This window comes from Micropterus dolomieu, linkage group LG03, assembly GCF_021292245.1.
Source record: "Micropterus dolomieu isolate WLL.071019.BEF.003 ecotype Adirondacks linkage group LG03, ASM2129224v1, whole genome shotgun sequence".
Taxonomy (NCBI): Eukaryota; Metazoa; Chordata; class Actinopteri; order Centrarchiformes; family Centrarchidae; genus Micropterus; species Micropterus dolomieu.
The window spans coordinates 18,633,839-18,661,036 of record NC_060152.1 but is presented as its reverse complement, the minus strand read 5'-3'; the positions used below and the strand labels follow the sequence as shown (position 1 = coordinate 18,661,036).

At 39.7% G+C, this 27,198-nt stretch overlaps 7 protein-coding genes across 20 annotated transcripts in view; 2 read left to right on the top strand and 5 right to left on the bottom strand.

Moving 5' to 3' along the window:
- The window catches only part of LOC123968783, a 31,379-nt gene extending 27,737 nt beyond the window's left edge, over positions 1-3,642 (top strand). For all 10 annotated transcript variants that reach the window (XM_046045738.1, XM_046045730.1, XM_046045733.1 and 7 more), the window contains one exon: positions 1,868-3,642. In XM_046045738.1, the coding sequence (XP_045901694.1) occupies positions 1,868-1,897 (30 nt within the window). In that variant the 3' untranslated portion in view covers positions 1,898-3,642. The remainder of the gene's footprint in view (positions 1-1,867) is intronic.
- A 48-nt stretch (positions 3,643-3,690) lies between these two features.
- LOC123968785 (casein kinase II subunit beta) lies at positions 3,691-7,082 on the bottom strand. The gene is made up of 7 exons (XM_046045739.1): positions 6,929-7,082; positions 6,443-6,518; positions 5,660-5,762; positions 5,454-5,569; positions 5,291-5,366; positions 4,976-5,165; positions 3,691-4,531 (listed from the first exon to the last, which is right to left on the bottom strand). The coding sequence occupies exons 2-7, from the start codon at positions 6,512-6,514 to the stop codon at positions 4,441-4,443; spliced, it is 648 nt and encodes a 215-aa protein (XP_045901695.1). The 5' UTR covers positions 6,515-6,518; positions 6,929-7,082; the 3' UTR covers positions 3,691-4,440.
- Positions 7,083-7,242: 160 nt separating this feature from the next.
- LOC123968786 (allograft inflammatory factor 1-like) lies at positions 7,243-9,046 on the bottom strand. Of its 2 annotated transcripts, none has more exons than XM_046045740.1 (6): positions 8,807-9,046; positions 8,669-8,730; positions 8,506-8,572; positions 8,363-8,404; positions 8,107-8,272; positions 7,243-7,797 (listed from the first exon to the last, which is right to left on the bottom strand). In XM_046045740.1, the coding sequence occupies exons 1-6, from the start codon at positions 8,823-8,825 to the stop codon at positions 7,710-7,712; spliced, it is 444 nt and encodes a 147-aa protein (XP_045901696.1). In that variant the 5' UTR covers positions 8,826-9,046; the 3' UTR covers positions 7,243-7,709. The 2 variants fall into 2 exon arrangements, with proteins under 2 accessions (XP_045901696.1, XP_045901697.1); XM_046045741.1 differs by having other exon boundaries at positions 8,506-8,559; positions 8,807-9,034.
- A 443-nt stretch (positions 9,047-9,489) lies between these two features.
- Positions 9,490-12,130, top strand: LOC123967649. Its single transcript, XM_046043819.1, has 9 exons — positions 9,490-9,614; positions 9,741-9,811; positions 10,022-10,354; positions 10,437-10,712; positions 10,788-10,817; positions 10,937-11,095; positions 11,180-11,233; positions 11,333-11,395; positions 11,482-12,130. Exons 2-9 carry the CDS (start codon positions 9,757-9,759, stop codon positions 11,490-11,492), a joined length of 981 nt encoding a protein of 326 aa, XP_045899775.1. The 5' UTR covers positions 9,490-9,614; positions 9,741-9,756; the 3' UTR covers positions 11,493-12,130.
- LOC123968461 lies at positions 11,841-14,370 on the bottom strand. Of its 4 annotated transcripts, none has more exons than XM_046045253.1 (8): positions 14,296-14,370; positions 13,636-13,917; positions 13,261-13,545; positions 12,879-13,175; positions 12,514-12,774; positions 12,290-12,394; positions 12,154-12,179; positions 11,841-12,041 (listed from the first exon to the last, which is right to left on the bottom strand). In XM_046045253.1, the coding sequence occupies exons 1-8, from the start codon at positions 14,366-14,368 to the stop codon at positions 11,919-11,921; spliced, it is 1,452 nt and encodes a 483-aa protein (XP_045901209.1). In that variant the 5' UTR covers positions 14,369-14,370; the 3' UTR covers positions 11,841-11,918. The 4 variants fall into 4 exon arrangements, with proteins under 4 accessions (XP_045901209.1, XP_045901206.1, XP_045901207.1 ...); XM_046045250.1 differs by having other exon boundaries at positions 12,290-12,370; XM_046045251.1 differs by having other exon boundaries at positions 12,514-12,600.
- An 807-nt stretch (positions 14,371-15,177) lies between these two features.
- On the bottom strand, positions 15,178-18,665 carry LOC123968554 (steroid 21-hydroxylase). Its single transcript, XM_046045387.1, is given in 12 exon segments — positions 15,178-15,606; positions 15,693-15,796; positions 15,888-16,054; positions 16,144-16,254; positions 16,507-16,593; positions 16,868-16,954; positions 17,053-17,163; positions 17,434-17,572; positions 17,677-17,818; positions 17,909-17,998; positions 18,111-18,302; positions 18,551-18,665. Coding segments are annotated over 12 exon segments (1,590 nt in total). The 3' UTR covers positions 15,178-15,361.
- Positions 18,666-19,100: 435 nt separating this feature from the next.
- Positions 19,101-24,678, bottom strand: tnxba (tenascin XBa). The gene is made up of 14 exons (XM_046044903.1): positions 23,650-24,678; positions 23,423-23,554; positions 22,097-23,290; positions 21,856-21,978; positions 21,589-21,732; positions 21,373-21,492; positions 21,132-21,287; positions 20,918-21,030; positions 20,696-20,828; positions 20,458-20,609; positions 20,146-20,242; positions 19,883-20,044; positions 19,615-19,778; positions 19,101-19,527 (listed from the first exon to the last, which is right to left on the bottom strand). The coding sequence occupies exons 1-14, from the start codon at positions 23,768-23,770 to the stop codon at positions 19,429-19,431; spliced, it is 2,910 nt and encodes a 969-aa protein (XP_045900859.1). The 5' UTR covers positions 23,771-24,678; the 3' UTR covers positions 19,101-19,428.
- Positions 24,679-27,198: the final 2,520 nt, after the last annotated feature.

Here is a 27,198-nt window from a genome sequence, read left to right as displayed (position 1 = left end):
GGGAGCAGTGATGTCGTTGAGCCAGGCTAGCTGTTTCTTTATACTTAATAGTTAAAGGCTTTATAGTTAAAGGACAGACTTGGGAAAGGGATCGATCTTCTCATCTACAGTCAGGTCCATAAATATTGGGACATCGACACAATTCTAATCTTTTTGGCTCTGTACACCACCACAATGGATTTGAAATGAAACGAACAAGATGAGCTTTAACTGCAGACTTTCAGCATTAATTTGAGGGTATTTACATCCAAATCAGGTGAATGGTGTAGGAATTACAACAGTTTGTATATGTGCCTCCCACTTTTTAAGGGACCAAAAGTAATGGGACAATTGGCTGCTCAGCTGTTCCATGGCCAGGTGTGTGTTATTCCCTTATTATCCCATTTACAAGGAGCAGATAAAAGGTCTAGAGTTCATTTCAAGTGTGCTATTTGCATTTGGAATCTGTTGCTCCAACTCTCTAATCTCCAAAGAGCTGTCACTATCAGTGAAGCAAGCCATCATTAGGCTGAAAAATCAAAACAAACCCATCAGAGAGAGAGCAAAAACATTAGGTGTGGCCAAATCAACTGTTTGGAACATTCTTAAAAAGAAAGAACGCACCGGTGAGCTCAGCAACACCAAAAGACCCGGAAGAAACTGTGGTGTATGACCGAAGAATTCTTTTCCCTGGTGAAGAAAACACCCTTCACAACAGTTGGCCAGCTCAAGAACACTCTCCCGGAGGTAGGTGTTTGTGTCAAAGTCAACAATCAATAGAAGACTTCACCAGAGTGAATACAGAGGGTTCACCACAAGATGGTAAACCATTGGTGAGCCTCAAACAGGAAGGCCAGATTAGAGTTTGCCAAACATCTAAAAAAGCCTCCACAGTTCTGGAACAACATCCTATGGACAGATGAGACAAAGATCAACTTGTACCACAGTGATGGGAAGAGAAGAGTATGGAGAAGGAAAGGAACTGCTCATGATCCAAAGCATACCACCTCATCAGTGAAGCATGTTGGTAGTAGTGTCATGGCATGGGCATGTATGGCTGCCAATGGGACTGGTTCTCTTGTATTTATTGATGATGTGACTGCTGACAAAAGTAGCAGGATGAATTCTGAAGTGTTTCGGGCAATATTATCTGCTCATATTCAGCCAAATGCTTCAGAACTCATTGATCGGCACTTCACAGTGCAGATGGACAATGACCAAAAGCATACTGCGAAAGCAACCAAAGAGTTTTTTAAGGGAAAGAACTGGAATGTTATGCAATGGCCTAGTCAATCACCTGACCTGAATCCGACTGAGCATGCATTTCACTTGCTGAAGACAAAACTGAAGGGAAAATGCCCCAAGAACAAGCAGGAACTGAAGACAGTTGCAGTAGAGGCCTGGCAGAGCATCACCAGGGATGAAACCCAGCATCTGGTGATGTCTATGCGTTCCAGACTTCAGGCTGTAATTGACTGCAAAGCATTTGCAACCAAGTATTAAAAAGTGAAAGTTTGATTTATGATTGTTAATCTGTCCCATTACTTTTGGTCCCTTAAAAAGTGTGAGGCACATATACAAACTGTTGTAATTCCTACACCGTTCACCTGATTTGGATGTAAATACCCTCAAATTAAAGCTGAAAGTCTGCAGTTAAAGCTCATCTTGTTCGTTTCATTTCAAATCCATTGTGGTGGTGTATAGAACCAAAAAGATTAGAATTGTGTCGATGTCCCAATATTTATGGACCTGACTGTAACTCTCAGCAAGAAAGCAAATAAGGGTATTGTAAATGTCAAGCTATTCATTTAAGGAAGAAATGGGACAATTGTGACTTAATCAATTCATTTCAAGAGTAATACAAGTGTACATGATATGTGTCTTGCAGGAGAAAGTTGGCGGAGCATCAGCATTGTAACTGAATTGCCGCCCACATTTACTCCACCTCTGACATCCCTTCTAGAGGGCTGTACTCAACACACAGTGACCAGCTCTATCTGCGCACACATATCCAAAAAGAAATATCTGCACCTAAACTTATGGATAACGGAGTAGAAAAATTGTAGTAGATTTATTTTGTTTTCTTTTTTTCCCCCCATTGAGCTGTTCATTGTAGGTAGAGGACGGCTGCATAGTGCTCCAGTTTTCAAATGCTTTTCTCATCCAGGTGTAAAAAAATAAAAGCTTAGTGAATACACTTCCATTGGTTAAAAAAAACAGCATTTTGAGTTAAGTGATCTCAGTTATGTTTGCTTTTAAATGCTTTTATTTTCCTTATGGTTTTTACATTGTTGATTTTATACAAATGTACTGTTTCCATTCTAGTTTAGACACCATTATCAGCATTTATTCCCTTGGTGCTGCTAGGGGAACGGTAAGGCTACATTCAAGGGAACTTTTTTGTTTGTTTGTTTATTGTTGTTTACTTGTCTATTTAATTCAGGAGTGACATTTTTGAAAAAATTAAATGACATACCTCGCATCAATATGTGAACAAAGGTAATATATGCTTAAATTTGGACAGTTGTTTGGTTTTGGTCAATGCTCAGGTACAAAAACATCAATTATTTTCTTCACTAACCAGCCAAGAACTGGTAGCCTACACATTATTGTAAAGTTTGAATTAAAAATGGATCTATTTTGAAATATTTCACTATTTTATAGAATTGATGATTTTATAGTATTTGTACAAATTTAAGGTTTTTAAGTTATTCACATCCATCTGCTCATTAAATTGTAGGTTACCATTGTGCTGTTTACTGGATTTTGAGGTCTCTGTAAGACCTGCTAACCTGCCTGACATCCTGAATCATTCTTATTCGTTTCCTCTTGTAGTCCACCAAGTTTGTCTAACATTTAACAATTTACATTTGACAATGAAGTGCTTCCCTCTGCCCTGTGTTTTGTTCAGTAGCAAGTCATAATTTCTTTGAATATATTTGGTTGATAATGAAAGTTTTACAAGCTTTGGTCTGTTTATCTCAGGTTTTGATATTCTTTGTAAGACTACAGACCTCCTTGATTGTGTGAGGAATGTCCATATATGTATATTCACCCCAACTTTAAATGTACATTTATGTTCAGCCAAGTGAGGTCAGTAAATACAAGGCTTGTCTGTCACAGTGACCATGTGTAAGAGGTGAAGGCAGCTGTCCCAGTATATGTGGCTTTTCTCTCATAGGAGCACAAGTTGTTTTGTTTTTTTTTACATTTATGTTCTACTATACAGTAATTTATTTGTAAAGTAGGACCTGTCTCATGTGATTTGATGTATTGTGATGTTTTTCAACACGAGCTGGTTTCTAGGCTTCCACTAGAGATGTCACCATGTTAAATATTGTATTCATTATCAAGAAAGTTTGTAAAGCCTTTTTACCGCATAGTCTAAGTAGATTGCTCTCTCACTTGCCGTTTCCTGTACTTTTACTTAGAAGAGAACATGCTTAAAATATATACAGGTCCCTTTTAGGTAGCACCATTTGTTATCAAACTTTTTCAACCCACAAAGCTATTGGTATTGTAGCTACACGGAAAAACAACAAACCTCTCCTGGAAGAAAATGTAGAATTTCACTTGAAGAAAATAGTTTTTAGACGATGGAAAATAATGTTGCTTTGTGACTTATCCCTCTTTTTATGAAAAAATAAAACATGCATTATTTTGCATTTTGTCTGTGTGTGAAGCATACAACTTAAAAGTATCAATAAGATCTTGGTAATAAATAGATATTTAATGTGATTCACTTGTTCCACAGTACAAGTTCAATCAAGACCAAACTCTTTTTGAGAATCTCACATCCGTCTAGATTGTAGTAATACCATAATGTAAACATGATGAAACTACAAATACAGAATTATCAAGAAAATGTTGTTAGTTGCCCAAACAATCAAGTACATACATAGCCAGCAAAATAAAATACTGCTACTACTTTGTACTTTCAATGTTGTATTCAATGTTTATTGGAAATAGCACCTGACCATATTAGCACATATTGCTGTTTTCAAATAAAATCCTTCATTTTAACAGAAAATAATCTCATGCAAAATCTATTCTGCAGCATGAGTTCAAATTAGTCAATCGTCAATGAAAAGTATAATCTGACTGACTGTATAACTGATAAGGCAAACCTGTAACTTTTCCTGTTACATTCAATCACCTGCAATTAAGAAACAAAACACATTGTAGCTTTCATTATCAGAGTTAAAGCCACTTGGAGAAACTACCCTAAAATGTGAAAAGATGGACTGACAATGACAATTATGTTCAAACCTGTATCAGGAGAATGACCCTCATTACATGTTTGTAATTGTACAGAAAAACAATGCGAGGAAATGTCTGAATCTGAAAGTGTCAACACAGCGGCGGGTTTAGGGAACTGTACAGGCATTCACTGAGACTATATAATCCAATGCTGTAAACAACAAAGTCTTTGAGTCCACTGTCTTCATTAAACCAGGAGTTTTAGCGAATGGTCTTGACTGGGCTCTTGAAACTTGATGCAGCCTGAAGTTGGAGTTGATAAGCCATTGGGTGAATTTTGAAACCATATAGCCTGAAAAACAGGAGGAGGGGGGAAAAAAAGAAATCCAATCACTTCCTGGACACTTCCTTTTTAGGTCAACAGCTGAGTATTGAATGACACTTTTTGATACCAGTGCCAATACGACACCTGGGATTTGGTACAGATATCCTAACAAACAATCTAAAATGAAAATATAAGTGATAAGAAAAACAATAAGACATATCTGACCAGGTACTCAACTCAATTCCAACATTTAGTACTTTGCAGATTTTAAAACTCTGTGCTAAAGCCGCATTTTGGTTGGTATAATAAAAAGAAAGTATTAAGCTAGCTTCAATATCCAGCCCTACTGAGATCTCAGGAAAACTTGTCTTTTGATCGACAATCTCTTAAAACAAACTAATAAAAAGGCATGTTACTGCGAGTTAAAGTCTACACTAACAATAAATAACAATGGCGTTAGATCAAACACACCTTGGCACAAACTGGTTGGCTGGTCGTTTTGGACGATACTCTGGGTGCACCATGAACAGCATGTGGGGGAACCCTGTCCCAAAATAGGCTCCATCTGTGTGGTGGTGTCTGGAGGATTTGGGGGTGTAAACATCCATGCACTTTGGGCAATAAAGCTTCACCATTGCTTCTCCGGGAATGTCTGACAAACCTACAGCACACGAGATGGAGGTTACGTCTTCATAGCCACTGACACAGGTCAAAAGTGCAGCGTGGGGTTTGTGTAATAAAAGAAAGAAACTGTTTAATGTGAAGGTAAAGAAAAGTCATACTTACCAATTGGAAGCATTGGCTGATTCTCACAATAGACTCTGGGGCAATACCCAAAATCCCCTTGTTGATACTTTTCCAACTGCGGAGAACACCATATTTAGAAATCACTGTTAATCTTCGTCACAGAGCATGCAAGAATATGAAGATGTTAGGTAACAGCACCTACCATCTGTGCAATGCCTCTGTTTGTGAGGATGTAACGTGCATGTATCAGCCCATAGAGCATCTCTGCCGCCTGCTCTATTAAGTCACTCTGATTGGGGTTATCTTCAAGTTCTTCATCTGTCAAATCAAAATGATTTAGTCAGTAAAGGCGTTGACTCTACTATATATCATTTCACGTGGGAACTGCTAGTTCCTCGATATCCTCACCTGGCTCCAGGTCAAGAATCATGTCCAAAGCCTGGCGATAGTGAGGCACCTGCTCATTCAAACCTGTCAGGTTAAACTTGTCCTGTATGTAGTCTTCATCAACCTGTAACACACGATTGAAAGGCGATGAATAGCTATTAATGGCATTAACTACTGTTGGAACAGCACATTGCTACAGCACACGGATGTGGAATGCATTAGATAAGAGCTTAACAGGATTACTTCGATGCTGCCAATGAAGTAACCAAGGAGTTAAAATTAGAATTGGATTGTGTGAGTGCTAACCCATCTGGCAAACCAGAGTGAGAAACACCAATGCCTATATTTACAACACAATTCCCATCATTTTTATTTTAAGTGATTTTCCTTTCACATGCCTCTCTCTCTGTGGTGCTTTTTGAGTGAGAAGGGCTCATATGCTTCAGTGGAAACGATAAGTAGCAAACAGGGAAGTGGCTTAACAGGCAGCGGTTGACTATGACACTAAAATGTCAAACCACCGAATGACACACCTTACTGGCAAAATGATTACTTGTGTCAAATGTAGTTTTAATGTCCAGGTATATGTTCAGCGCAATAAAAACGTGAGATGTACTGCTAAGATAAGATGAGGTAAGCATTTATTCATCCCCAGAAGGGAAATTCAGTTGTTGCTGCAGCACAAGGACATAATAAGTTACCTGTGGATTTTGGATAACGCTAACGTTAGTTTTATTTTGTGAGATGCAAACTTGTGGTAAATTTAAATCGAGGCTTCCATCGACATCCCAGTGTAAGACTAACCTCACAGAAGAACTCATTCCCTCTCAGTCCACAAAACCAGGATATCCAGGACACCTCCTCTGAGCTGCTCATCCTCCTGACAAATCAAAACAGTGTTGCCCTAAACCAGGGTTCATTTTGCACCCTCAACGTCGGCTAACACACCTAAATACCGGCAGTGCATTTAATACAGATACAGATGTATATTTTACAAAACACCGACTTGACATTTTATTCCACCATACATGCAACCACCTGACCCATTCACCACGGGGACTTTGAACAAAAATGTGATTTTATTGTAGATATAATTTACCTTGAGTTTGCGTCTGTAACCTGCTGCCTAACGTTACGTTAGCGCTTGATGAGGCACTAGCTTGCAAGCTAACGTTCGTTAGCGTTCACTCGCACAGATAGTGCGGACATGAGTGATTGTAATGGCAATATGTATTAAGTGGCACCTTTCTGCGTGAATAGCAATGTTCACAGAAAGTCACTTTTACTCACCCTTCTATATTAGTTAACACATCAACTTGCAAGCGTATGTTAGTTTATCCCGGCTCCCCGGATGAGAAGTAATGTTACGTCTTCCGGTCAACCAGACCTTTCAAAATGAAGTTCCTCATGACGCATGTTCTCATCTACAGTCTATGGTTCTCATAAGCTACAACAGCGAAAGTTAACTTCCATCCATCCATTGTCAACCGCTTATCCTGCGTACAGGGTCGCGGGGGGCTGGAGCCAATCCCAGCTGGCGAAAGTTAACTTAATATGTATTAAATGTTTATTTGATGTAAAAACAGGAACAAAATACACATGTATTTCAATTCACTTTTTAATGAATTTGCAGCAAAACTATAATGTAACGTTAGGTGACCTTCATTCAAACGTTAATGTTGTGATGGTAGTATGTTTTTGTTAACGTTATATATTATGGTATTTTGTCTGACATGGTAATGGCCACTCTCATGCAGGTTCCATACATAATTTGGAGGTATACATGTTTTGTATTTAACTAAGCAGCTAGCAATATCATAGAGTAATTAGAAAGCATGAAGTTGCTCATAATGTGAGAATATCTGAACTGTGGTCATAATCACACAAGACAGAATGCACAAACATTTTGTGTAGATTCAATTATTTCTTTGAAAATTGCACAATTCACAATATGTTTGGTGTGTTTTTTTTCCTATTGACATGAATTTCAAAGCATTTAGATGATGTGTAAATCTGAAAAAAAAAAAAAAGTCATATTGACAGGCATTCCCTGCTGAGATGGAGAGCTCCTTCAGGGCAGGTCTGAAAAGGTTTTGCGACGAGGTGGTCCAACATCTTTAGCCTCCTGCTCCTTTCCCTTGCTTTCAAACATCAAGATCCTGTGATGAAGAAATTTGCATGTCAGCTTCTATAGATAAGACATTACTGTACACTTGTAGTATAGAGATTATTTTTTTATTTGTATTAAACAATCATCAGATATCTTGGGCACTTGTTTTACGTACTTTAGGTATATGAACATTTTCTGATTAAGGCTTAAGGCCATCAATATCACAAGTAGCTTCATGCAAATGTATGACCATCTATTTATTGTTGAATAATTTTGTGGCTTTATCCCCCCTTAACTCCAATGCTCCTGTAACCCAACTTTGGATTTTCACCCATTCTCTGAATTACCCAGTACTTACAGTTTTAGAATTGCGTTTCTTTTGCCCAGCATCATATTCAGGAAGTCATTGTAGCTGATAGTGTCTTTCGATGTCCCTCCAACCACCTCTGCCATCATCTTTTTCAGCTCTAAGTGAGTCTTGGCCAGTCCGAGTTTTTCCAGCATTCGTTTTAATCCCATTATATCTATAATATTGACAGTTCAAAGAAAGTAAATAAGTAAAATGTGCTTATGTTGGTCTAAAATATAAGGCTTTAAGACCAGTGCAATTTTACCTATTTCTCCTTTGTCATTCAGATCAAACTCCATGTATTTCTCTGTAACACAAGCAAATATAATGCCATTTCGAAATGTATGATGTATGTGCAATAAATATTAAAATCACTACCAAAATGATTGGTAGCCCTTGAATACTCACGTTTAAACATTTCAAGCTTTGAGCTAAGGTCTTCCTCTTCAGCATACTGGGGATCTGAGAGAAAAGCCTGGGGGAGTGGTAATTAAATAATACCAATAAATCTGATTTTATGTTATTGGTATCAAACAGGAATGTGCACAAAGGCACAAAGACATCAACTCACCTCATTGATAGAGTTCAGTTTTTCTTCCTGTTGAGACTTTAAAATACCATATGCTTTACCTCCTGTGAAATAATATACAAGACATTATAAATATAGTCAAATGACAAACAAACATGGCAGAAAAAAAGGCAAACTAACCTTGAGCAGTGTCGTCCATTTCTGTGCACAGTGCCGAGAGCCTGCATGTGAAAGTAACTCTGAGTGTGTGAAAAGCTATGATGGCGTTTCTGTATATTCTGAGCAACAGGAGGAAGTGAAGTTACAAAGTTTCAGTTAGCATTAGTGAGGTTCCTCGTAGTGTTTAAGGCTGCAGCAAACATGTCATGCCACATCATACCATTCACACACAGAGCCTGCATTTCACCAGACATAGTGTGGAAAAGCACTGTTGTATTGCTCAATAAGAGAAGTTTGCATACAGGATACCTGCTATGTAATGGCCAGGATGGGCTCAGTCAGGTGTATAAGCTCTGATACAGTAAACATGAGAAAGGGATGTGTCTCAAAAGTGATGCGTCTCAACTAGTTTAAAAATACGATGACATTTCAATTAAGGAAGGAAGAGTGATACAGCACATAGATAAATACACATTACTCTGCAGAAATAATCTGCTTATGAGGCAGGTTTGAAATAAAAACATACAGTTTTGCAAAGTTTTATTATTCAGGAAAGTTTTACTAAGGGTGAGGTTTTTCTTTTTCAGGAAGGCCCCGTTCACACTCCTGTTACATACACGCACAACTGGAAGCTGCCCAGAACAGCCACAGTCAGGTCTGCCAGCCGCTGTGCAGCTGCACTGGAGCAGCACTGGAGCAGCACTTTCTCCACTCACATTTAATTGTGACCTAAATAACTTGACAAGGAATTTTGCTCTCATGGCCATTAGTCAATTTGGTGTAATGTGCTGTTCTTGCCACATGGTAGCTCTGTTGGCCACTTAATAAGGTAAATGAAACGACGAATGATTGTACATGTAGTTTCATATTGAGACTTCTGTGTAACTTGGAGAACTGAGACTAGGTGGAGACAAAAAAAGTTTATAAGAGAATAATCTTTTGTCCCTCCACACAGCTAAAACACACAGAAAATGGCACTGCGTCTCCTGCTGTTAGTTCTGTTAATAGTCATATCAGAGTGCAGAGGTGAGTAGGTCATTGAGTAATGTCTTTACCAGATTGTAACAATGAATATCTTAAATGTGTTTTCTTTTCTTTAAGTCACTTGATGGTCACTTATGATCTTGAATTATGGACCTCACATTTCTAATGCTGAATGTTTTACTGTACACTATCTATAAACCCTTGAAATGATAAGTACCCTGAGTCTTATTCTTCTTTCTTGTCATTTCAAAGACAGCTCCGCAGAGATCCAGGTTGTTGCTGCTACTCAAGAAGAGGATGTAGCTCTCCCTTGTTTTAATTCTAGTTTGATGAATCCAGGGAGCTGCTACAGAGTCAAATTGATAAAGTATGCCGCAGATGCCAGTCAGATGAAGGTAATCTTTGCCAGGCCTGAAACACCCAAGATCCAGGATGCTAAACGCATTAAATGGGGATCTGGTGGAAATGGCCAAATGTCTTTTTTGCTGACAAAATTGCAAAAATCTGACGAGGGACTGTACAGCTGTGAAGTCTGGGTCGGCTGGGACTGCATACTTGTCAAAAACATATCTTTGAAAATGAGAGGTAAGATTAGGCTACACATTATTTTCTCCTCATTCTCATTCTTTTACAAATAAAATACGTACATTAACGTCCCCTCTTTCAGAATGCAAAACCCTTCAAGCAGTAAAGGCAGCGCCCAGCACACCTGTTTACCTGAACTGCCCAGTGAACATAACATCAGGACAACAAGGACCCGAAAACATCTCCTGGGTGATGCTGAAAGGAGGCAACCCTGCAACAGTCAACACTGAAAGGTTTGAAATGATTGGGACATCATTAGCTATCCAGTCTGTGAATGCCAATGACAGTGCTTGGTACAGATGCAAGTACATGATTGGACAAACTCAACGCTGCTTTGACATTAATCTACTGGTCCAAGGTAAGATTAAACCATTTGAAATTACATTGGAAACAATTTTAAGTCCTAAGTACCTGTTCTTTTTTTTTCATGAAGTGGAAAATGTTGAGCCTACAACAGTTCCAGGTATAATAAAAAAAACTACCTCTTTAAATATTTTAAATCTTAATTCAATTGCATCATTAATTAACGTCCTGTTAAATGTGGTGTTGTAATTGCATAGATTTGCTTCCTATCTTCCTTAGCACTGACAACAGGGGAGATTATTTGGGAAACCAAGGAGGAAGGGAGCAGTGGGACAGTTATTGCAATTGTGGCTTCAGTCATCATTGGGACTGCCACAATTGCTACGCTGATAGGATTATTCATTTACCGCAGGCGCAACACCCCGTGGCACCCACCAGGTTTGTGTCTGGAAGCTATTTTTAATTCGGATGGCAATGCAGTGTAGTGATGCTGTCATAGCTTTGTGTTCTCTTTTTATTCAGCTGCTGCTATAGACACTGGTGGTTATGAGGATGTGGGTCTTCCATGTTCACAGGGTGAGCACCCCTTCATTATTTCACTACATTTATTAGTCCAGCCATAGTGACCTTTCCTGCTTCGTTTACACTGACATGGTTTTAATCTTATCCTTACAGATTGTGTGAACCAACGAGTCAACAGTCTATACCAGCAAGTCCAGGATGAAAGCATGTGTACTTGTAAGTAGTAATACTATTATGAATCCATACTTTAATTCTCGTCATGTTGAAATAGCCAAATAACAAATTTCTCTCCTTCATTGCAGTCCATTATTAATCCTTTCCAGTCTGTTCAAGAGGAAGATTTTCTTTACTGTCTTATCTGGATAGCCTGCTTGCATTTATGCATTGTGTAAAAACATCTACTCACCTGTTAAGTGTCTTGTGAGGAAGAATGACTGACTTGCTGTATAGTGAGCAACATGGATAATGCCACAGACTCTTTTTTCTTAGACTATTGGAAAGACTATTCCTTATTACCCTGTTTGTATTCACATATATAACCATCTATAATATTTTAAATGAAATGGTGACATGTTTAAAACAATTATTTTTTATGCAATTTGAATAAACATATGTAAGATGATTGATATGATAATCATGTCGAATGAGTCACTAACACTTATCTATTTTTCTGTCTTTATTTTTAGTGTATTGATGGTTGAAATTATAGTTTACATCGAGAGAACACTTTTATTTAGCTTTAGTTTACAACCTGTAATAAATCGTAGAAACTGTCAGTGGTTGTTACAGCTTCTCTTTTGGGTTGTCTTTGCTGGTGTTGTTCCTCATCATTTGCATCCTGAATGTCCTCATAAACATGAGTCTGTAAATAGGAATAATGGAGTTATTACATTAGGATGTATAAGCTTGACAATAAGAAAGATCAAAAGTAAAGCAGATGTTTTTAGCACACTTATTTTTTTGTCTCTTCTTACCATTTCAATGCTTGACTGTTCATTTCCTGCAAACAGAAATGTAGGACAACACCAGTCATTTGGGTATTATTAAATTTTTTTAATACAGTAGTTATAGTGTAGGTTGGAAGTATGGTTCCTTAACCAGATTCAGTACCTGCATCCTTGTTGTGCTTCCTCTTCATGTACACATAGAGTCCTCCAGCAGCTATACATGTCAAGAGCCCTAGAGGAAGGGCTAACCACGCAGGTGTTTTCAGAACTGTAGACATTAAATTATTATAACTTTCCTTCTCTTTACTCTGAAACAAGGGTGTATTTTTTCTTATACGTGGGTTTTATTCAGAGAAAAAAAGCAACAATTGCATGATGCATACTTACAGTTTACAGTGTGCCACTTCTTTGATGCCACCACATCACCCTCTCTATGCGCAAAGCAGGTTAATTCATCTGATGTCATTGACGAAACTGGGAGAAATAGTCTGTTTATGAGAATGTTATTGTCAGTCATTAAACTGCTCTGCCAGCTATTGTGGCCTCTCACAGACCAAGTTAAATTGAAGTATTTTTCACATTCTTTAGCGCAGGTGAGCACACAAGTCAAGGTGACATTATCTCCCCCTGACCAGCCCTCTGAAATAACTGTAAAGACAAACATCAGAGGAAATGTTTTAACAGCAGTGATGCAAAGTAAATGTAGCACAATTCATGCTCTGTTTTGGCACTTAGTGAGTTTTAACACTCACCATCGAGGGTGTGCAGCTTGATTTTGTTGAACACCTTTTGCTGACCATTGGACTCTGAACACTGGTAGTCCCCAGCATGCAGAGCACTCACTCTGCTAATGACCAGTGATGAGTCTTTACTCTCGTGGAATGGCCCAGTTTGGCCTTTATAAGGTGAGAGAGCTGGTGAGATATGGTCTGTCAGTGCCCTTCCTTCCACAGTCCACTCCACTCTGCCGCCAATACCAAGAGAGGAAGTACTGCTGCAAGAGAGTGACACTGACTCACCCACTGCAGCAAACACTTCCTCTATGCCATCTAGGGGAAAGGGAGCGCTGATTACACTTTGTACATCTTAAACCACATCTTTCATTTGGAGTATGCTACAAGTGGTGTTTAGTACCTTTAACTGTTGTTGTATAACTGATAGCAGCTTTAAAAGTGTCATTCTGAGTTAGCTGGCATTTCCATTTTCTGTGATGGTCTGTCAGTCTTTTTTTGATGATCAGTTTAGAGAAGCATTCAGAGTCTGTTTCAAAGTGAAATCTATTTCCATTTAATGGTGTATTATCTTCAGTACTCCATTTAATATGTATCCCTCTGTTGTTACAAGCAACATGTCCTTTATATGTATTGAGGAAACACTGAAGCTCTATTGTGCCGTCTGCAGGAGTCGGTCTTTCAGTAACTGGTGAATGAAAAAAAAATCATGTGACTACTGTGATATAGTCATAAGGTTATTCAGGAATGGTTTGAGGTACCAGGACAAGTCACTTACGCTCAAGAATCTGGAGCGAAACACTTGAATTGAGTGCTCCACTGTCACAAGAGTAAAGTCGTGCATCATCGAGTACCAGGTGATTAATCTCCAGAGAGCAGTCCTTTAGTAAGCCAAGTCTGAGGGAGTTTGGAGCAGTTACCCTTCCAGCTGTCACCACCTTAGTAACTGCACCAAACATTTCAGCCATGTTCCAGTCAATAGACGAGCAGGATTTAATAGAAGGTATGCTGCATGGCAAAGTAATAGCATCTCCTAATAAGGCAAACATCACCAAATGATCTGTTGGAGCAGAAAACAAAACATTTAATTTCCCAAGCCATTATTTAATTCTGTCAAAAATCTAATTTACCATTGCCAGAACAATGTTCACAAACATAAAAACTTAAGGTATGGGAAGTTGGTGACCCTATCATCGACTTAACATATTCATAACCACATTCATACATTATTTTCACATTTTTGTCTGTCAAGTCTATCTTGAATTTAGCTTTTAAGCATTCAATATAACTATTAGTATTTTAATGGTAAAGATTTTAATCTTTAACAATGCCTCAGGTAGTACCTCAATATTGTGTACATATCATCAGAGAGATGCCAAAATAAATATGCAACAGAGAACAGTATTAACAATAGAACATATTCTATTTTTATAATTACCAGATGACTGAAGTCCAGCTGCTGCCTGTGTAAGAGAAAGAAGACAGACGCTTAACAATGAAAAATAAGCCATCCTTCTCTCAGAAGATGTTCTTTCTTGCAAATGACCCCGCTTATTGCTAAATACTCTGATAGCAGAAGTTTATCCATACACATTTTCAGGAAATGGCTTGAATGCAACTCATGTTTTGTTTAAGACAAGCCCATGAGAGGAACCCATGTTCATTTTCTTTTGTTTTTATTCTTTTATAGCCTGCATATATAGTATAAAACCGATTCCAATGTACAATGCTGCCATTGTGTTTTTTTATGTAAAGTTTTTCCTGTCTGTCTCATGTACAAATAAAAATACTTTTGAGTAATACATGCTATCATTGTTATCCATCATCACATAGTTATTAAGGGTGTCAATGCAAACACTTTTTCAAGATGTGCCTCTAACCCACGGATGAAGAGTGACATTCAGGTCTACAGAACATTTTCACCAGGAGGGAACTTATTTCAACAGTCGGCACAATGTTCAACTCTTCTCCACTTGGTGGAGCTCTCAGACTCTGTTGCACAATGAGCACACTGCACTTAGTGTGAAGTTACTAGTATTTGACCAGTTTTTGTTTACAGTAAGCTGTACAAACCCCAGATTTTGAATCGCATGGATCTCCACCTGAACAGTGTTCACTTGTTCAAGCTTTCTATCTGGCGGCTCCTCAGTTCCTTGGCTCCTCCTGTAAATTTCCCCCTCCATGTGATGTTGAGGCTCATTATTTTCATGTATACATCTTTAAATGACCATAAACACCTTTATTCAACAGATCAAACAAATCACTGTGTGTATATATATATAGTCATGTTATTTAGTGACAATTAAATAAATAATTGTAACAAATTTAAAGACTATTTTAATCAGGATATCCAATACTACAGGTAAATGTAAAGGAGTACCAATGAAAATCATACATATGAAGGTTATGTTATTATTTTTATATGGTAAAGTTTTTTTGAATAATTTATTTGCGCACAAATAAACACACAACATTAAAGCAGTACACCCTCTGTGGTTCAAGGATTAGTCACGTCTGGGATGTGCTATAACTGTGTAAGACTTGATCTTGAGTACAACACTAGCAACTCCTTTTAGGTCGGGCAGAGAGGCCTCGCTCTCAGGAGGGATGAACTGGAAATCTCTCAGCAAGTAGGCAGTGAACAGAAAGAGCTCCATTTTGGCAACAGACTCTCCCAGGCAGAGCCGAGCCCCCCCTCCAAAAGGGACCAGGGCGCGGGTGGAGCCTCCTCCCCCTTCCAAAAAGCGCTCTGAAAGAGAAAGAGAAGCTACTTGATTTAAGATCTGCTGAGTGACAAGAATGCACACCACCTCAGAATTAGAGGAGAACCAGTACCTGGTTTGAAGCTGTATGGGTCAGTCCAAACTGCAGGATCATGGTGAGCTCCAAAAAGATTAGGAATGATGACTGTGTTCCTGGGGATGAAGTAGCCTGCAATACTAAACGTGTTTTGTGGGATTGTATTATTGCTATAATGCAATCTTTCATTTGCATTATTTCATTACCGCAGCATATTGCCGTTCAGCTGACCTGCTGTCTCTGATGGCTCTGTGTGGCACCGCCAGCGGGGCAACTGGCCTGAGTCTGAGCACCTCATGGATCAGAGAACACAGAACGGGAAGTCTGTGTCTGTCACTGTACTTGGGGTATCGTCCCTCAAGTACCCTGCACAACTCCTCATACACCTTAGCCTGCACCTGAAGATTAAAGTAAGAGAGGAGAGAGACCTTGAGATAAACGTCAGCGTGTGTAAATATGGCATTTTATGCGAAATGAGGAGCCCTGCCTCTGGTCTGTGCAATAGGAAGGCCACAGTCCAGTTCAGCCAGGCTGCAGTGGTCTCTGTTCCCCCGATGAGAAGGTCCACAGTGGCCATGTGAACGTGAATATCTGTCAGCTGGAGACATGAACATATGTAATGTTGTCCACTAGAACTATTAATAGTACACTACGTTCTAATCTTAAATCAAATATTATGCAATAATGTATTTATCCACATTTTAGTAGTACATTTTTAATATTATTAATTATAGAAAAACATCTGTTAAAATAAAGAGGTGGATAATATACAAACACCTCCAAAGCCAATTCGTACCCCCAATACAATTCAAATTGATCTCCCCTGGTATTCTCCATTCTATGTACTTACTACTCCATGTTCTGTGTTCCGATGTTTGTCAAGGCCCTCAAGGAGTGATCCTGTGATGGCATACTTGTTTTTGTTGTCTTGTGACAGCTAAAAAAATGAACACAGGTTTTAGTAGATAACTTGTTTCATTTTTTAAAATCATTTTGACTGAATGATTGAATTTGTGTGATTTAGAAATTTTGGCATTTTGTTTGACAGAATGTTTGCCCACAAGTTTTACCTAATCAGTAAGCCATACCAAGCCTCATTTTTTCACTTATGACCTGAGCAATTTAGCATTATTAGGCCTCTCTATTGAAAGTGTTTCTAAACAGTGACACATTTTTCCACCTTTTGTTCTTTGGCATTTGTCTTTGCTAACCTTGTAATTGTTGAGATGTTTTCTTATGATTTCATCTCTCCTGGCCACCTCTTTCAGGAGACGGGAAAACACAGGATTGGGTAATTTCTTTTAGAGAACAAATGACATAATGTGTGAAGTCCCATTCAAGAGATGTTTGTTGTCTTTCATGTGATATGCAGTCAAGATAGTGAATATTTACTGACTCTGAGCAGTGGGAAGGAGTCCAGAGCAGAAATCCAAGAGGAGCCCCACAGAGCGACAATCTCGTTCAGGCAGCTGTGCAGCTGCTGCAGCTCCAAAGAACTCTTATCATACTAGAAATCACAGAGATGTATATTATAATACATCCTAGCCATGAAATTCACTGTCCAGTAAAAGGAAAGCACATTATGAATGCATGCATGTATTTAATGTAAGCTTTTAAGGCCTACATAAACAGTGACCTTGCCCAGTTCCCAACATAAACAGGCAACCAAGCACTGGTCTAGCGCAACCACAACTGTTCATTGATGAAAAACAGATTTTGCAATCCATCTCCGATACTCAAGAGGTTCAAACTGAGCTGTGGGAGGAGATATACTCACTTCTTTTCCAAAAGCCAAAGTGGTAATGACATTACTGGCTGCCACTGTGAAATCCTCTGAGAGATCTACAGCACTGCCTTGATAGTCCATCAAAACCTAACAGTGGACAAACAACGTTTTTTTTTTTTTTATGTGACCACTTTGGAAATACCCTAACATTTGCTTTGCTGTCTGGATCTCTGCTATCACATTACAGGCTGCTGGTGTTATTTGTTCTCTTGTCTTCTGTACCTATATCAGTACAGTGCATATCTCTCAATCACGTCATGCAATGACTGCTGGCAGCAACGCTGCAAAGCACTGTGTACGAGACGACGATGTGCCCTCCACTCCTCATTGTAGTCCCCCAGGGATATTGTGTGCCCTCCCCCAGACACAATGTCAGCTGATACAAGTCAGGAGAGGTCACAAGGATTAAAATAATGCAATAATTGTCTATACTACTATTATTGCAAAAGAAGTTTAAACTGTTTACCTGTGTATGAAACTGGTCTCCCAGCAAAGTCTGACCATTTTTTCACCAGTGCTTCTCTTATGACTTTACTACTGTTAAGTACCACCATGGCTGAAAAAGGACAAAGGGGTTGTGCTTTTGTGATCATCTGAACCCAACTATCCACAAAATGGTCTTTTAAAAGGTTGATTTGCTTGTTGATATAATAAACGTGTATGATTACTTGTGTTTCCACATTTAAGGCGGTAGATGTTTCCGTACTGCTGTGCCAGATTGGTCAGGTGAATTGGCAGATGATCGCGTGTCAGCTCCATCATGTTGCCAATGAGGAAAAGGCTGGGAGGACCTGGGAGGGAAGGAGGCGAGGAGCAGGGAAGGAACTGATAGAGATACTTCAGCAGTCTAGATTCAACTTCTGGACGAAGGAGATAAAAGAAGACAAAGGTAAAACAGAGATAGACTGAATACTAATCCAAAAAATTCATTAGACCAAGTAATCAAGCTCAGTGGTGTACTGCAATAGTTGTCCATTTGTTGAAAAAATGTCCTATTCACTATATAATTCATTCACACTATATTTTCATGACATCAAAATACTTAATTGTACAACCAGTATGGTCAAATATTCCTATGAAGACAACAATCAGATAATTGAAGACTTACTTCCCTTGTGGTATTTCTTCTTCTCTCTCTGACCAGAAGTGCAAATCAGTACCATCAATAGCAACACAACCAGGAACACAGCTCCCACGCTGATAACAGATATTTCATTTGCCATTTTGTGTGTTCATGCTAGTGTCCTACTTCAGAAAGCTGGTCAGCACAGTGCCTGCTGCATTTATAGTCTTCTCATCCGTCTATAAGCCCATTAGTTTGATATGATGTTGGTGTTTTCACCAAAATCAAGGACGTCTAAATATTTTTTTTAGGTCAACATATCTGATAATGAGATTAATTTAACACATGTAACCTGATAACCATGACCACGACTTGCTGAAGGACATGATAACACATCACAGTTGAGATGTCAACCAGTCACACTGCATGTGTTTATCTTGTAGAGCAGGGAATGAAGAAACTGCATTTCCTTCAAAGGATTTGGGTATTTTTTTGACTTTTACAAACAAAACAACAACACTTCAGACCCACGTCAGCCACATTTATTCCAATGGAGTGAGACAGTGCATAATTAATTACAGTAGTAGTGAGGTGGCATACCATGGTGGTGCACAAGAAGGTATTAGAGTCAAAACAAAACTATGTTGAAATGCATGGGTCAGGCCGAACAGTATACAAAAAGTTGCAATAATACATTTTATCCACTCTTTTGGTTTCCAGAAGAGAAAAAAAAACAGATCAGAAAAAAATCCTGCACAGTGAATGAAAGGTACTGAAAGCTGTCATTATAGCTATCAAAACCACTGTACATGCAATTTCAATTGGAAAGTGACATGCAGCAACTGTGAGATCCGCTGTCTTCTGGATTTCTGGAGCAGGTGTGAGATTTTCAGGTTGGAGAACCCGTGAAGACTGATGTATCCTTAGCCATGAGTTGCAGGAGAGAACCTGGACGGTCTGAACTTCATCTCAGTGAAAGGAATGGAGGAGTCTTTACCTTTCCAGTCTATCCAGACGATTCCCTGTGTCAGAACCGAAAAATAAAAATGATGATATTTGCTTTATGTTAAAGTTAATTTGTCTATGTCAAGGTAAAGAGGTGACTGTACCTGATTATTACTGCTAATGCCATAAAGACCATTAAGGTTGGTCTTGTAGCAGTTCTTGTACCACCAGCCTCCCATGTAGGCCCTGGCACAGTGGATCCCCAGAGGATCAGGGTCCTTGTCCCGGGAGGAGAATGGACGCCCATTATGGTACCTCATAGAGTCACCTGACAAAGAAATACAGTGACATTGAGCATTTACTGTATAATAGCCTACAGTATAGACTGCACATCACATGTTCAGGAAAATTCAACTTCTATACAGTTTTAACCTGCAGTTCCAGTGTAGCCAGACACTGTAAGGGTATAGTGCCTGTCCGCTGAATCAATGGAGAAGTTGGCGTAGTGAGCGTAGGCAGTGTCATTTCCAGATCGCAAATCCACTCTCAGACTCACAGGGCCGACACTGGTTAGGTTGTGAAGAAGCTCATTTCCTAATAGTACAAGAAATGAAAAGTGAATAGTTTAGACTGATTTTACATTTAAAAAAAGATTCTGATGCAGATGTGCTGATGAGAACTTGGTCCAACTGTACCGAGCCAGAACTCTTCGCTGAGGTTTCCAAAGCCAGCACTATATTCACTCCAGGTTCTGTAGAAGTCTGTGTTTCCATTCATCCTCCTCTGGAATACCTAAAAACACACATCAGATTGGCGTCAGTGTGTGAATGTTTCGGTTTGAGCACTTGTATGAATGTGTTTGACCGGTGAATGCAGATGTAGTGTTGATTGAGTGGTCAAAAAGACCAGAAAGGCGCTATACAAATGCAGAGTATTTTAAGCCATTCTGCCACTTCTTCAGTGCAAAGGTTTGTTCAGACAACTATTCGCTAACTAATTTGGCTCACCGTCCAGCCGCCTCCGTCACTCTCCATGTCACAGTAGACTCTGACTGCTCGTCCCTCTTTTCCTTGCGGGTAGATATCCACCTCTCCTGACTGCAGAGCACCATTCAGCAGCTCCTGAGAGCACTCAGTAGGGAAGGGGAAACGCAGTTTGCCTGAAGGGAAGAAAAAAAGAATAACTTAGTTATGATAAAGTATTGATAGGGCAGATAAATCAGCTGGATTAAATAAAATACAACACCTGTGATGAATTCTGTGGTGACAACTGGTGTGTAGTGCCCATCTCTCTCGCCTTGTACCAGAACAATATAGCGTGACATTGACAACAGTCCCGTCAGCTTGTACTCAGTGGTGGATGGGTCCAGGATCACCTCCTAATGTGTACACAGAAGAGCATGCAATTCTGTAAATGTAGGGGCTCTCTTTGTGCTGCATGTGCCAATGATGAGGGAATATTATTCACCTTTGTCTCCTCTCCTGCCACTTGGTAGATCAGTCTGTAACTGTGATAAACAACAGTGGAAGCTTTCCATGCTATCACTGCGGAGCGAGCACCCACCTCACTGGCTTTAACCACTGAGGGACACAAAAAGGCATGTTCACACACTTTACACACAAACTCTGAAGAGCAAGTAAACACACCCCATCTTCCTGTATTTATTCTCCTCTCTACTCACCATTAGCTGTGGTAAATGTAGTTGTGATAGCCATACTCTGGAGACTGTCCTTCTGGCTCAGGACTTTGACTGTGTACAAGGTGCCTCTCTGCAGGCCTCTCAAATGGTGCTCCACTGAGTTTCCGGCGAGCATCACTGTCACTGTCACATTAGGAGCTGTGGCAAGAAGGAGAATTAATTACACTTAGCTTAGCCATTAGTGCTTTCTCATTAGTTATTAGGGTAATGCTGCCACACTCACTCTTGGCGGACTCATAGCTGATGATGAAGCGGTCTACTTTCCCCAGACTGGGTGTCCATTGCAGCACAGCTCTGGTATCTGTCACATTGACAACTTGTAGATGTGTCGGAGGGGCGGGCACTGCAGTCAAGAGACAATACATGGTGTGTTTATTGCTGCTACACTAAGACAAAAAAGGGTAGCTGGACATATGAGTAAGCTTATCTAACTGTGTACCTGTGGTGATAACGGATGTGAGGGCGTCACTCTGCGCTCTGCCTTTTGTAGTAGTTAAAGAAATTATGTAGGAGGATCCAGCGGACAACTTGGACAGAACCACGTAAGATTGCTGAGAGTCCACGGTCACAAAGCGGCTCTCTCCTAGCAAGATGATACATCACAAATTTCACACTGAAACAATTAACACTTCCCAATAAAAGATCCTGATATTAAGTAAGGGACATTTTGACCTGAGGTACAGTATACAGGCAGCCTTTGACAGACCTGTGACAATGTTGGTGAATGTGACCCTGCAGCCTGCGAATGTGGTCCTTGGTTTGGACCAGGAAACACTGAGAGAAGACTCTGTTACATTGCTGAAAACCATCTCTGTGGCTGGCTCAGGACCTGGTGAGAGAATATAAGGGGGTGTTTATTCCCATTTCCACATATTCATTGCTCCCAGTATTGGTCGTGTAGTGGAGGAATTATGCATGAATGAGAAATGTACTTAAACTGTAAGTACCTGTAATTGCAGTTACTCTGTGAATCTTTGATTTTCTCTCAGTTGCAGTACCATATACGTGCAGGACATAGCCTGTGTTTGCCCGAAGGTTACTGAACTCCACAGAGCGTACGCTGCCAGGGACCACCATAGAGATCCTCTTGGTTTCACCTTTGCCTCTAGATCCAACAGCTTTACCAGAGGCAGCAGTCGTGTTGGTGCTCTCACTCTGTACCTGGACTTCAGTTGTGTTCTTTGCTGTGGAGGCCTTGTCTCCTTCAAGAGCTTCCTCTTCAAACTCCTCATGGTCGTCTACATCATCCTCTGTCCGAGGCTCTCTTCTGATCACGGTGAAGTTCTTGAACATCCCTTGTGGTGCTGACCACGTGACAGTAAAGCTGTAGGATGAGACGTTTACAACCTTTACAGAACCTAATCCAGATCCTCCCATCCTCTTTGCGTTCCCCGAGCCACTGACAGTTGTTTTGTTCTGCATTCGAGCCTCGCCTGGTGTTGCTGCAATGGTTGCATTAACTAAATACTGACTCTTCTGTGTAACTTTCTCTTTTCCAGTTTTGCCAGCTTCAGTGCTTCTGTTGTCAACAGACTGCACTTTCTTAGGGGGTTTATGTACAGATGACTGAGTTACATTCTTCTCAGCCAGCGTGGACTGCTCCAAGGTCTCCTTCCCTGCTCTCGTTTTGTTTGTTCCCACAACCTTGGACAGAATGGTCACAATTTTAGCTGTGCCATTAGATTTCTTCATGTTAATCTGGGTTATCTTGGTTGGAGGTTCGTCTTTTAGTTGTTCAGAATTACGATTTGTTTTACTGTCAGTTTTTTGGAGGAACTTTTTAGAGCTCAGGACTGTCGGTTTGCCTTTGCGGGCCTCTTCATGCTTTCTTCCCTCATGTTTCAACAGATCTTGACGGACATTTGGGCGACTGGTCTTTGAGGCACTTGAAGAGTCCTTAATAGTTATTTTCTTAACAGAGGCTTCTTGTTTTGATTGTGTTTTATTAAGACCTGCTTTAGCATTAGTAACCACTTTGGGTTTAGTGTCAGTCTCTTTGGCTTCAGACACCGTCTTCTGCTCCACCTTCTGGAAGAGTGCATGCTCTACTTTGGTGGTTTTGTCCTGCAGGTTTTCCTTGTCTTTATTCGCCTGTACGGTCACTGTTTCCACAGTTAACTTTACCTTTGCTTTGGCAGCTTCTGAAATTGCAGAGTAGAGGTTACAAGCAAAGTGTGAATGAGACATTAGTTAGAGGAAAAAATTAAGCTCTCTGACTTCAAATATGTGTCTCTAATGCGATCACATCCAAATAACAGAGCACTCTCACTTACTTTTATTACACTCAACTCCTTGTGTACATTTACTGCAGTCTGGACCCATGAATCCCTGTTGGCAGATACATTTCCCCTTTTGACATTCTCCATTGCCACTACAGTCTTTTGGACAATTTGCAGAACATGGACCTGGACATCAACAACAAAAAAAAACAAATTTATTAAATCCACATCCCTAATGTTGTGTCAAATATAATAATCTGGTCAATATGACAGAATCATACATTTCTCTTTTAGGGCGGACATCTCTCTTTCCAGTCGGGCAAGACGTCCTTTCAGCGTAGCCATCTCAGCCTCACATCCCCCAGTGCAGCCACCAGGCAACAAGCTGATCTTATGCGTCATCACCAAAGGAGTGCCAGGCTTCAGCTTCAGTTCCTGCTCCTTGGTGTTGCTTGATTCACAGCCATCACTGATGACCACCTTGATTGGTTGTGCAGGGGCAGGCTTTTCTTTGGAGTTCTTCACATCACTGGTAGGGGGCGATTTAGCTACAGTCTGATTGACAGAGGCTGTGGGCTTGTTTTTGGTGGTTTTACCACTACTGACAGGAACAGACTTTGAGGATGTTGACTGAACATTTTGAGCTACACTGGGGACAGGCTTGTCTTTGGTAGCCTTCCCATCACTAGATGAAGGAGATTTTATTGAAACAGTCTGATTGACTGAAGTTTGGAGTTTGTCTTTTGTGGTTTTAGCACTGCTGGCTAGAGCAGGGGAATGTTTGTCTTTGGTAGCCTTCCCATCACTAGTTGAAGGAGATTTTATTGAAACAGTCTGGTTGACTGAAGTTTGGATTTTCTCTTTTATGTTTTTAGCACTGCTGGCTGGAGTGGGGGCATGCTTGTCTTTGGTAGCTTTTCCATCACTAGTTGAAGGAGATTTTATTGAAACAGTCCGATTGACTAAAGTTTGGAGTTTGTCTTTTATGGTTTTAGCACTGCTGGCTGGAGTGGGAGCATGCTTGTCTTTGGTAGCCTTCACTTCACTGGCTGAGGGAGATTTAGTTAAAACAGTCTGATTGACTGGGACCGTGTGCTTGTCTTTGTTGGTGATGGTGCCACTGATTGGAGTAGGCTTTACTGCTGCTGACGGAGTGGTTTGAATTACTGCTGGGCTGGGCTTGCTTTTGGTGGTCACTGGAGTGGGTAAAACAGTCTGATTGACTGTGTTTAGCTTTAGGGTTGGGCGAATGGCCTGTTTGGCAAGAGCAGCAGTGGTTTTTGGTTTTGACAGGGTGAAAACAGCATTGGATTTTGTCACGTCGCTTCCTGTCGAGTTTCTCCTCTCATTGGTCGTGGATTGAAAAGAGGGAAATGGGGTGAGAAGGAGGAGAAGTCCTAGAGTAAACAGCATTTTGAGCCAGCAACAGCAGCCAGAGATGGTATTGCCTTTGGTGGATCTGTATGTTTGTTACTGTAAAATTATGAACTCCTTCCTATATTCCTATATTTCTGTAACCACTTGCAAAGGGGAATATGCAAGGTCTTTCCTAGAAATGAAAAAAATGAAAGAGCTGAGTTATGATTGAGTTCAATGCATGAAATTCTATACTAAATAATTTTAGAACTTTTTTTATCCAAAGAAGGGCTTTGCTGAGCATATATGCTCATTTTCTGCCAGCTTCACATTCACAGAGTTCCCATTCACACTTGTACAAACCTCTACTGGCTATTAAGAAGCTGCATTTCAAGCAAGTTCAGATTCTTTTGATTTTCTCAAAAGTGACCTGACTGCAATGGCTAAAGCAAGGGACCAGATTAGTTACTTTTTCATTTAGTTCATAAACTCATTTTGGTAACCTTTTAGTCATAGCATTTGAGGTTGTTTTGGGCTACTGGTTCTCTATAAGTTATATGCTGTGATCTGACATTGAAGAAGTTTCATTAAGCAAAATCATTTACAGTGGTCAGAAGCATAAGAGCACATTGAAACAAGACAATCTTCCGGTTTTGCATCATCCTACACCCACGCAGCTTATTTTAAGTGAAACAGTTTATCGAACTTTCTTCCCTGAGCACCAGGGCAAGACACTGGAAACATCATTCAAAAAATGTCCAGAATGAATGTTCATGAGAAATTATATTATAAACCTTTTTTAGACAGTTCATGCTGGTACACATTTAAAAGTGAAGAAAAACCAAATATAAGTTGAAGAATTACAGCAGTGTTTCAATCAGCCATAATAGTTGAACCACATATAAACCATGTCAAATCTAAATTACTTGATTCTGAACAGGAAGAAGGTGACTTGAGCGGGAAGTCTCCAGAGTCTGCTGGAGAGACTATACAGAGAGGTAACAGAGCGTCACTGTATAGAACTGTGGGACACTGTACGTCTTTCACTATACAGAAGGTTACATAATCCGTTGAACCCACAACTCATAAAATCCCTAAAAGAAATATGTCCAGCCTTGGCTTTAAATCTGTAGAAAATCAAATAAACCAAGCCAGCCTGTAAACACATTAGGACGCTTTCCTACACAGCAAGCCAATATTTAAATGTTGCACTGGATGTATTGAGTAATTGCCTGCAGAATTAACTGAAATAATAGCCACTATTTACTTCTAAAATATGAATTGTAATACTACTGCAGTATTAATTTTTATAGAATGAAAATGTATAAAATTTATAGCCATATTAAAGTAAACCATAGTAGGTATAACCATGCTACATTATCTGTGCACACTGAAAATTACATATCATGTTCACCACTCATTGCAGTGAGTGCACTGTTGGTTTTTAAGGTGCTTTTAGCAACTTAAACACAGTATTATACAACAACATGATAGTTTCAGACAAATGTACTCAATTACTCTGAGAATATGTTCAGCTATGAACTGTAAAGGATATGAAGGAATATCAACAGACATCTAAATGGAGTATATTGATTCAAATGACTGCAATTACCGCTCTGATATCACAGTCACATGGGAAAAACTTACCAGAATAATGATTTAGTTCTTGGCTTTATCTCTTTCTTTGTGACGCTCCCTCCATCTGGAAAGCTCACATAGAATTGCTGGATATGATCTGGGAGGAAAGAGGTGAGAGAAAGGACCACCACTAGAAAGGAGGAGAGTGATAAAGTCTGCTCCTACTTAAGGACACCCCCCTTCTCCACGCCTAGTGGTCCCACTCTCTCAACTACCATGGAAAATATTTGTATTGGACTTATAAGAAGAGTGGCATTTTTACATAGAATTGTGTATCGAAGATGATCAACTACTCTCTTATGTTCTGTTTTTTTGGTGTTTTTCTTTTTTGTTATTTCTTTATAAGTTTTGCTGTCAGATTGGACAATGCTGATGCGAGCTGAATTCATTAAGTCAGTGATTTTTGGTTAACATACAAATAATAAATGAGTTTGACTTCAGCGTTTTGTGTGTAATCTAATATCTAATGTGACCAGACTTTTAGATAACATGCAGTTTTGCGAAATGTGTACAAGACATGCTTGGCCATTTTTCATGTTCTTTCATGTACTGTAACACAAAAATAGTCTGCACGTTTCAGCTTTGCATGGCTGATGATTATTTCAGTGTCTACTGAATGCAACTTGACTTATACCAGGCAATGCTAACACCGAGACACAGCGTTGATTCAATAAAGCCCTGGTCTGAGAATCATGATTCAGCTGGAATACATAGCATAACACTGCAGGTATTCAGTGCAGACTCTGGGGGACAGGAACCTCTCGCTATATGAATTGGCTGTTTGTTGGAGGTAATGAGATGTAGCTACGTGGGAGTTATGTAAGTGACCAAATATC